An 11753-nucleotide genomic window follows, 5' to 3' on the forward strand; every position below is an offset into this window, starting at 1 on the left:
GGCAAAGGCAGCAGCAGCACCGCCACCAGCCTGTGGAGTCACAAAAGGTGATGAACTGTCTGACGGCCCTGGGTCTGGGGTTGTTTGTTAACCGGCAATCGGGAGCTGTGGTTCTCAAGGGCTCTCCACTGCATTCTCATCTGTAAACATGGGGCGGCTGGGCAGGAAACGAGACGGGGTGGGTCAGGCTATCAGCAGGGTATGTGCCGCCACACGGCTGCGGCTTCGGTGTCATCATCACCTGCTTTGTTCCCGGGTGTCATGACCCACGAACATGACTGCTTTGCAGTGGGGAAGGGTCCTGGGTCCCATGTGGCTGTCTGGTCACAGGCCCACCCTGGACGCTCTGGCTGAGCAAGAGGTCCAGATCCAAGTTCCTCTGAGAAAGTTCTGTCTCCATCCTGGGGCGCTGTTCGCCTGCCTGACCCCCATGCCTGACTTGGCATCTGTGTCCTGAGCCCAGAGCCAGTGCGGATATGAGGGGTGGGAGGACCCGGACCCATCACCATGCCGGTCACTGTGAAAGGCCAGACGTCACAGAGGGTCCTTCTGATTGCACGGCTGGGGGTGCTGGGATCAGAGGCCCCACCTGGGTAAGCAGGGGGATGGCTTCTTCTGGCATTTTCGTTAGCTGCCTGTAGAAAGTGCTTTCTGAGGCTTTTGTTTTGTCTTCTCTGACCCGGCTTTGTCCAGCATGCTGACGAGGCCTTGCACTGCCAGGCTGACTGGTGTGGTACCTGCTTCCATGTGTGGCACTGACCTGCACCCGAGGGTCCTTGTCCCAGCATGGTAAGCAGGCCCAGGGAAGGCAGCCAGGGACAGGACAGGGGACAGGAAGGGGCCCAGAGACAGCAGGCCAGGAGAAGCCTGAGGTTATCCTGGACTAGTTTCCCAACTGAAACATTGGTTCAAACAACCGAAAGAAACTCTGTGGAGGAGCCTCTATCATCTCTCTCCTCCCTGCCACTGCTGCTCTGTCTCACATATACTTACGTAACAGCCATCTAGATGACTGGATTGATATTCACTTGGGCAAAGATCACTGACAAAGAAGATGCACAGTCCTGCCCTCTCAGTCCCTGAAAGCCCTGGATTTTCCCAGGTCAATACCTCTCCTTCTTTACCGTAACTTCCCCCATAGCAGACCCACATGACAATGGGACAAAGAATGAGGGAGGGGGAAAGAAGGGTGAGCCCATAAGACCCAGATCTGTCCCACGCCCTGCGTGGGCCATGCTCACCGGATGAGCAATGGGCATGGATCCACCAATGAGAGGTTCCCTGGCACCTCTTGCTGGGGTGGGACAGAGGCTGGAGCCCTGGGGGCCTGAGGAAGGTCTCCCGAGAGAGGCACTAACGCAGAGGAAGGCAGAGCCACGAGATGCAGAGAGGCTGTCTCCTGAGGCACTGTCTGGGAACCTGGATCCAGCAGTGCCTGAAGCCCATCTATTATTCCAGGGCTTTATAGCCAGTAGATCCCTTGCATGCTGTGTGAACTGTGTCTCTCACTCGCAAGCCACCCCAAGCATAAGGACGTGTAAAACACAGCGGAAGGCCGAGCTACCAGTGGGGCAACGAGGAAAAGGTAGGAGCTGGGAGTGCTGCAGGGTGGTAGGCATTCCTGTGGGCAGCTGCCCCATGCAGGCCTGACTCCATCCCCCTGAGAGCGCCCCAGGAGCAGCCTGTGCCTGCTGTGGCCTGACCAGCCAGGGGAGGGGTGGCGGAGCTCACCACGGAGAGCCCAGGGTCGTGACCTCAGAGACCGGTGTCTAGAGGGGGGTGCAGGGCCATCTGAACACAGCAGGTACTCTTGACCCATCAGGGCCACTTGGCAGGACTGATAAGAACTAGGTCCTGGCGTGGAGGACGCGGGGCCATGGGCGCAGACTTCAGCCACCCTGGGCTGTGTCCCGACCAAACGCAGGTGAGGAGGGACTTTAGATTTGCACATCAGGGCTTAAACCCACGCTGGGTGCTGCGTGTGCATCTCAGAGCCTCCAGGCAGCGGATCGCAGCATCGTCTCCACAGGTGGGTCCTATGGGTGCCACGCCAGTGACCTGGACACAGTCCCAGCATGGCGCCTGGCACCCAGGTGTGGCACATGGTAGGCCAAAAAGGCCGTTTACACGGCCTGTGCACACATGTGCACACAGTCACATAGTTGATAGCGAGTCCCACACACAGCAGCACATGTAACGTGTAGTGTGATACATGCATGGATACGACACTGCATTTACACACACGTCATGGACACTAACGCACGCCTGCATGTGTAAATGCACCGACCTCCACTGTCCAGGCTGGCTATCCCTGATCATAGGAGAAATTCCCTTGCTACCATTTGCTGAGGCCCTGCCTATGGAGTGTGCTACCAGGTAGAGGGGTGCCAGGGTCAGCTCATGCCTGGGGGCTCCCCAAGCCCGCTGGGGCTGCCCATGCTAAGGTATGGCTGTGAAGCCTAGGTGCGAGGGCTGCAGCGCTGTCCGAGGGGTCAAGGTGTGGTACAATGGTTGTCCAGGGGAGCATCGAGGGAGTTCAGGATAGGTCGGGAGGTTTGGGCACCCTGGGATGGGCCAGGTGCCTGTGGGGACCATGAGGACAGAGACTGCAGGGATGTGTTGGTGCTGACGATCCCTGCGCACCGAGTTTCTCGTTCAGTCACTCCCTGGACACGGCACATATCCTGGCCTCCAGGGTCAAGAAATGAGCGGGCCTGACTGGCCAGCGGGGAACACACTCATGTGACCAGGGGTAAGTAGCACAGGGCAGACGCGGGGTGTCCTGGCCGCTGCCAGGCCATGATGCCCCCACGCCTGTGAATCTACCCTGGCCTCAACACCGAGTCCAAAAGGTTTGAAGCATCTCCTGGATCATTCTCACGGGTGCAGACCATGTGTGGGGTTGAAAGTGCATGGTTATGTTGGTTAAGGAAACTGTTATCATGAAATTCACAGCTCCCCTCTCTTTTCCACATGTGGCCATGAGAAGTCTGAAATGACCCCGTGACCTGCATCCCATTTCTCTTGCTGGCACTGGTGTAGACGGTGGGCTGCCTCCACTTGGGGCCCCTGCCGCTCTTGCTGAGGGCACACGCTCAAGACACCATAGGCTGGGGAGACGGCAACCACTTCGCCTCCTGTTGGAACAATGCCATGGACCAGGCTCATTTCCAGGCTTCTCGTAGCCACACAGGCCCTCGTCTCCATCTTGGGAGGCAGGACAGGTGGGGACATATTGTGACAGAGCCCCACACCTGCCCGCTGACCTGTGCCCCCAGCCCCTCCTTGTGACCGGGTCCCTGGGTTGCTGTGGGGCTCAGCTAAGAGCTGCCTGGTAGGGTCCAGCTGTGCCCTTTTACCCAACAGGCTCCGAGGGACACAGGAGACCCAGGTGCCACTGCCCAACGGTGCGCAGGCCCCTCCGGGAGCTTGGAGACTTTAATTACTCCCCTAGGCACCAGCCCGGCATAAATACAGCCTAGACATCCAAGAAAAGCACGCTGCCGGTTCGGGGAGCCTTTCCCAGCGCTAAATGCAGGCTCGGCGCTGGGCAGGTCGGCGAGCGCACTCAGATAACAATCGGATTCCGCAGGCCCTGAGCTGACCCTGGACCGGGCACGCTCCCACTCACCAGGAGTGACCGCCGTGGCCAGGCGCAGAGGGCCGCCGGCTGTCTCTCTTCCGCTGGGAGGGTGCTCCAGGGCGGGGAGCAGGAATGCATGTGGGCTGCTCCGAGTTTAGCATGTATTTATAAATGGGGCACAGCTGCCAGCCGAGTGGTACCCTCGAGGTCAGCTTCCTGCCAGGTCCTGTGGCCAGATGTTTACTGAGATTGCAGAGAGCCCGTTCCACCCACGAGGGCCCAAATCCATTCCGCATCTATGCTCCGAGGCTGCTCCATGCCTGCGCCTGGCCAGGCTCCAAGAGCTCAAAGAGGGCGGGCCCTCCAGGAACCGGGCACGCAGGACCTACACACACACGGAGGATTTTAAAAGGCACCAGGAGGGGAAGGGACCGTGGTGCCTTGGGAGGGAAGCCTTTCCAGAGGAGAGGCAGCACAGTACTGGAGGTGGGTTCTGCAGGATGGTTAGGAGTTTTCTAGATAGCATGAGGAGCATGTGCAGTGGGAGGTGAACAAGGGGAGCAATGCTCCTGGGGACAGGTGCCGCCCCGTGTGCATGCGGGCATGCTCACACATGCTCACACACTGCCTTGCCCTGATGGCCACATGCTGCAGGGTGGACGGTGGGACAGGAGGAGGCTTTGGTCACTGGCTTTCTTGGTCCTGGTCAGCCCCGCACAGTGCCGGCCCTTTAGATGGATTCTTGCTGGCGGGGATGGGGGCTGGAGGACCTGCCCATTGCCTGGCCTGCTCCTAGGCTGTGGTCAGTCCCTTCCCGTCTCTGTACTTGTTTCCTCCCCTGTAACGTGGCTACAGCCGCCTACCTTCCCGGGTGAGGGAGACAGACAGTGCTCACTCTGCCACCTGCCCAAGTGCCCAGCTTCCCACTGGTGTGCAGACCAGCTCTGGACGACCGAGTGGGGGAGTGGCGACTATCCCGGGGTTGGACAGGCCACACCTGTGCTACCTCCCGGCCTCCCCTCATCCTGCTTTCCTCTTTCTGGGGTCAGAACACTCAGCTCCTCCCCTACTGCATCTCATCCTAGGCTCCCCCGGTCCAGTTAGACACCCTCCCCACCCAGCCAGACCACGAGCTCCTGCCGTGGTAGAGGTGTGTGGCCAGGTCCCACAGGGGCTTCTGCAGGTGACTGCCCAGCTCTGTGGCTGTCCTGGGGAGGACATTGTCCTCTCCAACTCTGAGCAGAGTTTATGTATGGCTAACGAACAGTCAGCCTGCCCTGGGGGGCCACTGAGCCCCAGCACCTGTCTCTCTGATGTGGTTGTGTACATGTGAGACCCCTATCAGCAAGAGCCAAGCTGGGACTACCCAGGGCAGGTGTCCCCATGCCCACAGCCCGCAGGAGTTGGGGAAGGTGTGTGTGCTCTTGCCCTGTGTCAGGTTTGGAGGTCTGACCCGGGCCTCCAAGCTGGGTGCACGTCGGGAAGTGACTTCACCTCTCTGGGGTAGGAGCTGTGGATATGCCATTCCGATCGTGCATTCTGGAGCTGTGGAACTATCCATGGGACAGGCTCAGGGCCCCTTGGGCCCACTCTGGAGCAGGCCGGAGCCACTGACCACCTGACTTCAGGGAGTGATGTTCGAGGGTCCTGGGATCAGTGTCCCAGACCCATGTGGTTCTGCCTTTTGTGCACTGTGCTGTCATCCTGGGAACGGGCCAGAGGTCCCTGTGGGGGAGGCTGGGAGAGCAAGCCATGGACATTTCTGGTGGTGGGGTAGGGTCCTTCCCTGAGGGTCTAGGCCCTTGGATTGAGGGGCATTGTGAGGACAGTGGGGTTGTGGGTGCTAAGTGCCCAGGAGAAGCCTCAAGAGGGGGAAGGGGCCAGAGGGCAGAGCCTCCCGCAGGAAGGTCTCTGAGGCTGTGACTGCCACTTTCTCTGCCTTGACTTCCCCATCTGTGTGCTCATGGCTCTGGCGCTCTGGCAGAGGTTGAATCCAGGGCCCCACTGCCCTGACATGTGACCCTGAGCCAGTGCCTTTGCCTCTCTGTCCCGACTTCCATGTGCACAGACGGGGGGAGGAGAGGCCCTCACAGCCTCACAAGCTGGTGCGGGCGGGAAGTGGAGCCCAACGACCCACGCCCAGACTCCGTCCTAGAGAAACAAACACGTGTCCCACCAGGATGTCCTCACAGATCTCACAGCAATTCTCATCACAACAGACGGAAGTCTGACAGCAGATGATGGATGCGCAAAGTGTAGCCCACCCACCCCGTGGAATATTACTCGGCTGTAAAGAGGAACAAGGCCCCAGGGCAGCCTACGACGACGTGGACACCCCGTGACAGCGCTATGATGAGCGAAGTAAGGCGGCCACAAAAAGAAAAATACTGTGTGATTTCATTCATGTGAAATGTCCTGAATAGGCAAATCCACAGAGGCAGGAGGGAGATTCGTGGTTTCCAGGGCTGGGGGAGCTTGTGGGGGGGGGGGGTGACCGCCAGAGGGTGCAGGGTTTCTTTTTGGGGGGATGAACGTGTTCCAGGAGGAGATGGCGGGGGTGCTTGCATGAACTCGTGCACATGGTCCAAACCACCAGCTTATGCTCTGCGAGCTACGTTCACACCCGAGAAGGCCCTGCCCAGTGGGCTAGTCTAGAACCCGGGATGCCTGTCAGCAGCTGGTACCATGGCCCCTGCCAAGGGGGCACTTCCTCCAGTACCGGGACCCAGTCCTGGCTCCCGCACTCCATCCAGCCCGGGTCATGGCATCTCTGCACTGACCACCCCTGCTCCTGCCAGGATCCCAGGGAAGCCCTGCTCCACAGTGTCCCCAGAGGGCAGCGCCCAGCCAGCCGCACGCAGGGCCGGGAGGGGCAGGCCCTGTTTACACACGGCCACCCTGGCCCAGCAGCCCCGAAGGAATGTGGGAAAGGCAACGGTCACATCTGCAGGCGGCATCTGTGCCCAGGCCGCCAGAAAGCCTCAATGGCCGTTCATGAATGTGGATTTTGTTTGGCCTGTTTGGCTGGGACACAGGCCCTGTGAGCAGCCCTGAGTCGGGACAGAGGCTGTGAGCAGGCGGCCAGGGATGGAATGTCCCCGTCCTGCCCTGGCTCCAGCCTGCCGGTCAGGAGGGGGCAAGGAACGAGGAGGGGGCTGCTGGCGTGGGTGCCCACCTGTCCACGCACTCGCACGCATGCATGCATGCGGCCTCCAGCCCTTGCTGGCTGTGGTCTTCGGGGTCCGGGTGTGCCTGGAAGACACGGGCCTTGCAGCCAGAGAGTGGGACCTGACCGAGGGCTCTGGGGCGCCCCCAAGCCCACATTGCTTGTCCCCGAGGCCCTTGTCCACCCTCACTGGGAGTGACAGCCACCCTGGGGGATGGAAGGACAGCTCTGCTGCCAGCCCTTGGGGGCAGGCGGGGGTGGGAGGGGGCCTTACATGGAGCGCTGGGTGTGAGGAGAACGGGTGGGCAGGGGGCCAGGGCCCAGCACCCCAGGAAGGGCACGGGGACCCCAGAGCCCCTGCACAAGGCTTGCCTTCCCACCTCCACCTTCAGGCTCCGCTCACAGGCATGCCAGGAACTCATATTTGGGGCTCTCCTTCCGAAAGCCAGCTCTGTTTAAACCAGGATGTAATTCTCAGAGACCATCTTAAACCCGACAGGAGTCGGAGGAGTAATGAGCAGAAAACCTATAGTTTGACGCTGGGGTCACAGCCCCCAAACTCCTGCCAGTGTAGCTGCTGAGCTCACTTTCTGGTGGTTGGGAAGCGGGACCAGAAACCACAGGGCAGCGCGGGGGGCGGAGCCGCAGGCTTTGATGAACATCCGCGGGCAGGAGCTGGCTGAGCTCACTGCGGCCCCCAGCATCCCTGGGTGCGTCCCTGCCAGGCCTGCCAGCCTGCTTCCTACCCTCCCCAGACTGGCCTGATGCGCCTGGGCCCAGGGACCGTGTCCACCCAGAATGACACCGAGGGTCCCGGAGGCCTGAGAGCACCTGATGACGGGGAAGGAATCTCAGGTCACAGAGGACAGATGTCTCCAGGTCTGGCCTCTAGAGGGGCAGTTTCCAATGTGCACTCATGAGGGGGTGTGACGTCCTCAGGAGCAGAACCGTGGCCCTGGCTCATAGAACATTTGTCTAACGTGGGGCCACCGGTTGGGTCTGGGGCCTCTGGGCAGCTCCTAGGATGGATACAGCCCCTTGGTGTGCTGAGGCCTGCTGAGCAGGGCATGGGCTGGGTGCCTTTGTGCAGCGAACAGCTGCTCAACGTATAGGCCCAGGGAAATGGTGGCTCCCTAGTGGACCTCACTGTGGGACCAAAGTACAAGATCAGTCCCTGAGGACAGTGTCTTCCACTCCAGGCACGGCTGCCAGGGCAAATGGTGAGGCGATGCTAGCAAGGGAGAGGCCGAGGGCAGGGCCCCGGGTGCCGGCCAGGCTGTCCATCTCAGTGCTCACCCCTCTCCATCCCGAATCCTCCCCCAGGCTGAGGCTAGTCTCCAGTGCATCCTGAACCTATGCTATCAGGGAAGGAGTGACAGTCCCCCAGCTGTGTGCGCTGAGGGCCACTATGTCTGGCTTGGTGGGGACGGGGCTCTAACAGTGCTGTGTGGCTGAGAGGTGAGGATGTCCATGCACAAGGGAAAGGTGGGGTGCTAGAAGGGCTGAGGGTTGAGCAGATAGGGCAGTTCTGATGGGGCAGAGGACCACCGCTATGGCAAGAAGGTGGTCAGCTGCTGGAGGTGGGGGACAGGATGTTGGGTGTCCAGGGCAGGAGGTGGGCAGGGGAAGCAGCACCCTAAGAATGGACTCCATGGCTGTCACTGGAGGAGAGCAGAGTGGGATGGCAGTCAGCCTAGAAGGCAGGGGGTGGAATGGTGGGCTGGTCATACCCTGCCCAGGTTTGATCCTCCTACACGCATCTAGAATGAACCCAGGTGGAGGCGGGCCATGGAGAAGTCAAGAAGGCAGCTTTCGGCAGGCCCTGGGCTTCACCACCATGCCCTATGAGGCCTTCTCTGCTGGACTAGTGCTGCCAGCACCGTGTACCTTCCTGGCCCTTCGCACCTGCAGAGCCCTTTCCGAAGGCCCCGTGGGGTGTCCCCAGCTGCGTGTGTAGGAACCACAGGAGCCAGCATCTGCCGTGCTCATAACTGCAGTAGGTAGGCCCTTGCTATATGGGTGCCCTGTACCTCAGCCCACCCCTGGTACTTGTGAGGTCCCCCCATTCTCCCAATGGAGAAATCAAGCTCGGAGACGTGGGTGACTTGCCCACACAACCCCTGGGCAGCTGCTTCTGGAGCCTGCACCCCTAAGCACGACATCACCTGCCCCAAAGTCTGAGCCCCTCATTTTGGATCAGGAAGCAGATGGGTTACTGAATCTGAGCAACAGTCAAGTCCCGGAGGACGGTGGGGGTGGGGCTTGGCTGGGAAGTCTCTGGGCTCTGGAGGAATTCGCAGCGTGAACTGATGTCAAGCAGCACATGCATCCTTGGCACCATCAGGGGTGGAGAGGTTCCAGAGGCAAGGAGGTGGGAGCAGGTCCTGCTTCCAGGCCACCCTGGTGTTCTCCACAAATGTGCAGCCAGGGAAGAGACCCACTGACTTTCTCCTGGGAAGGGAGGCAGGATGGTGCCTGACATGGAATGTCAAGTCAGAAAAGGCGCAGGGCCTGACACGATGAGGCCTAAAGGGGACATAATCTCTCTATTAACATTCTCCAAAGGCAACCGAGTGTAAGAGTTAACGTGACGTGCTGTGTGCTGCTCAGGATGACAGGACCAGTCAACAGAAACCACAGGTAGGAGGCTTCCCCCTCAACGTGCGACAGAACCTTCCGGGAACCTTTGGCATACTGCAGGGGTGAGACCGTGGGGTGGGCTGCTGTGATAGGGAGTGAGGTCCCCATTGCTGGGGGTATTCAAGCAGCATCAGTAACCTGGAGACCTCGCACTGATGAAGGAGTTGAAGAACCTCCAAGCTGTCTTTGACCCTGAAGTCCTGGCACTCGCTGGCTTCCACACGGCCCCCCGCAACAGCGGCCTGGAGCCCAGGCAGGGGGGCTGCACACCCTCACCCACGCTTCCTGGGGCTAATGTGCCACAGGGGAGCTGTGGGCTCCCCTAAGGGGTCCAGCCTCCCCTCTTCCCACTCCCAGGTGAGGCTCTCGGCACGCTCTGCGGGTGGTTCTGGAACCTGCCAGGCTGGGCACATGGCACCCGAGGGCATGCCCTCTTGTGGGGACACCTCAGAGGTGGCCCTTCCTAACAGGGTGACTGCCCGGCTTCCCAGCAGCCCACTGCCCCGGGGTGACACTATCCTGCCATTCTACCCATTTATCTTGCTTGCTATCAGAGGACAGGGGGCTTGGCTGGGTTGTGGGCTCCTAGGGCAGTGAGAGGCACCGGGAGGGCTCCATGCGCGTTTGTTGGGCACCTCCATACACCGACAGGCGGTCTTGGGCAGCAGTCTCTGTGTCAGGGTGGGGAGAGGCCAGCAGGCCCTGCTGCTCGCTGGCTGTGCAGCGCTGGCCCAGTCCCCTAACCTCTCTGAGCCTCAGTGTCTTCACTAGACGGGTGGCACCTATGTCTTGGAGTGAGGCTCCCACACAGTTACACGTGGCACAGTCCCTACGCGGGCAGGGCTGCTGAAGGCCGGCCTGGAAGGGGTTAACGGCCTCCGCCGCCGCCAGGGCGCAGGACCCAGTCCAACCGAAGCCCAGTCTGTCCCTCGGACCGCCGCCTCCGTGCCCGGGCGCAGGGGCAGGGTCTGGGTGACCGCGGGAAGTCCCCTCGAGCCGGGCCGGAGCCGGGGCCGGGGCCGGGCGGGCCTTCCCTTCCGGCGGCCGCCGCGCGGCGCCGCGTCCCCACGGGTCCCTCCGGCTCACTCCCTAGGCGCGCCCAGCCGGCCGGGGCAGGGGCGCGGGCGCGGGCGGGGGTGGGCGCCGCGTGGCCTCCCGAGAGACCCGCCCCGACCCGCGCGCTGCCCCGCGGCCGCCCCGCCGGCCCTCGCCCGGGGGAGCGCTCGGGAGGCGCGCCCGGGGGGCAGCCCGGAGGAGGCGGCCGGCCGGCCTCGGGGCCCAGAGGCTCCGGCCGCAATGAATGAGCCGGCCCGCGGCCGCGCGCCCCCGCCCCGGCCCCGCTCCCCAGGCCCGGCGTCCCGGAGGCCCCGGCGGCACGCAGCTGCGAGACCTCGGGCTGCACTTTGCAGAGAGCCCCGCGGAGCCTCCCGGGGCCCCCGCCGCGCCGCGCAGGGCGGAGGCCGGTCTCGAGGCGCCGCGGCCCCCGCCGAGCCCCCGGCGCGCCCCGGCGTTGGCGGCGCGGCGCGTCCCGGGCGGGCGCGGGGTCGGGGGCGGGGGCGGGGGGCGCGGGCCCCGCCGGGGGCGCTCCGAGGGCGCCGGGACGTGGCGGGGCGCGGGCAGCAGCCAGGTGCCCGGCCGCTGAGCCCTGTCCGCGCGCGCCCGGCCGCGGCCACACTCACCTCCCGCTCCGAGGGCCCCGCTCCGGTCGCCGCGCTGGCGGACGCGATCGAGCTCCCGGCACGGCCGCGGCGGCCCCGGCGCTCTGCGCGCGGAGGGCAGTCCTCATCCCGACCGCAGGCCGCCCGGGCCGCGCAGACGGGCCGCCCGCCCGCCGGGCACCGAGCCGCCCCGCCGCCGCTGCGCCGCGCTCTGCCCCTGCGGGCGGGGTGGGGAGGGGGGAGCAGCCTCCACCCGCTTCCCAGGTCGGCCGCGCGCGGGGCCAATCCTCGCCAACAGGCTCCCGGCGGCGGCGGGGTGCTCCCGAGGCCCTCGGCACGGCCCCAGGCACGGCGGCTTCGTACCAGCCTCAGCCCCCGGCCCCGGTGCTTTCAGCCCCGCTCTTCCTAGGTGTTTGTTTCCCGGGATGGGCTCTAGCGATGAGGTCCCTGGCGGGGAAGGCATGGAGCCGCCGAATTAGCGCTCATGCCCCCTTGGCAGCCCACTCCGCTGGCAGCGCTGCGCTCTCGGGCCCGATGCGCGCAGGCTGGACTCAGCAGGGGTTTCAGAGCCGGGGGCCTAAGTGTATCCGTGTGTATCCCTGTGGTTTCCCAAAGCTCCTCCATCCCCACCCCCTCCCGGCCTCCCTCCCTCCCTCCCCAGCCCTTCTGAGGTACCAGCGTCTGAAGCATCCCCGCCCGCCTCCCC

At 63.0% G+C, this 11753-nt stretch overlaps 2 protein-coding genes across 2 annotated transcripts in view; one reads left to right on the forward strand and one right to left on the reverse strand.

Annotated features, from left to right (window-relative positions):
• The window catches only part of ZNF469 (zinc finger protein 469), a 46782-nt gene extending 35615 nt beyond the window's left edge, over positions 1–11167 (reverse strand). Inside the window, exon 1 of the mRNA XM_041773040.1 lies at positions 11069–11167. The gene's annotated coding sequence lies outside the window, so the exon portion shown is untranslated. The remainder of the gene's footprint in view (positions 1–11068) is intronic.
• Positions 9545–11456, forward strand: LOC121500952 (basic salivary proline-rich protein 2-like). Its single transcript, XM_041773041.1, has 2 exons — positions 9545–9701; positions 10231–11456. Exons 1-2 carry the CDS (start codon positions 9545–9547, stop codon positions 11454–11456), a joined length of 1383 nt encoding a protein of 460 aa, XP_041628975.1.
• Positions 11457–11753: the final 297 nt, after the last annotated feature.

The sequence above is a fragment of the Vulpes lagopus genome, chromosome 10, assembly GCF_018345385.1.
Source record: "Vulpes lagopus strain Blue_001 chromosome 10, ASM1834538v1, whole genome shotgun sequence".
NCBI classification, from domain to species: Eukaryota; Metazoa; Chordata; class Mammalia; order Carnivora; family Canidae; genus Vulpes; species Vulpes lagopus.

What these genes read in the sequence shown, in the direction of transcription:
- LOC121500952 (XM_041773041.1), top strand. Translation starts at nt 9,545, where the DNA reads ATGAAGGAGTTGAAGAACCTCCAAGCTGTCTTTGACCCTGAAGTCCTG. An exon ending in TAATGTGCCACAGGGGAGCT is followed by an intron (nt 9,702 to 10,230) that starts GTGGGCTCCCCT and finishes CTACGCGGGCAG; the next exon opens with GGCTGCTGAAGGCCGGCCTG.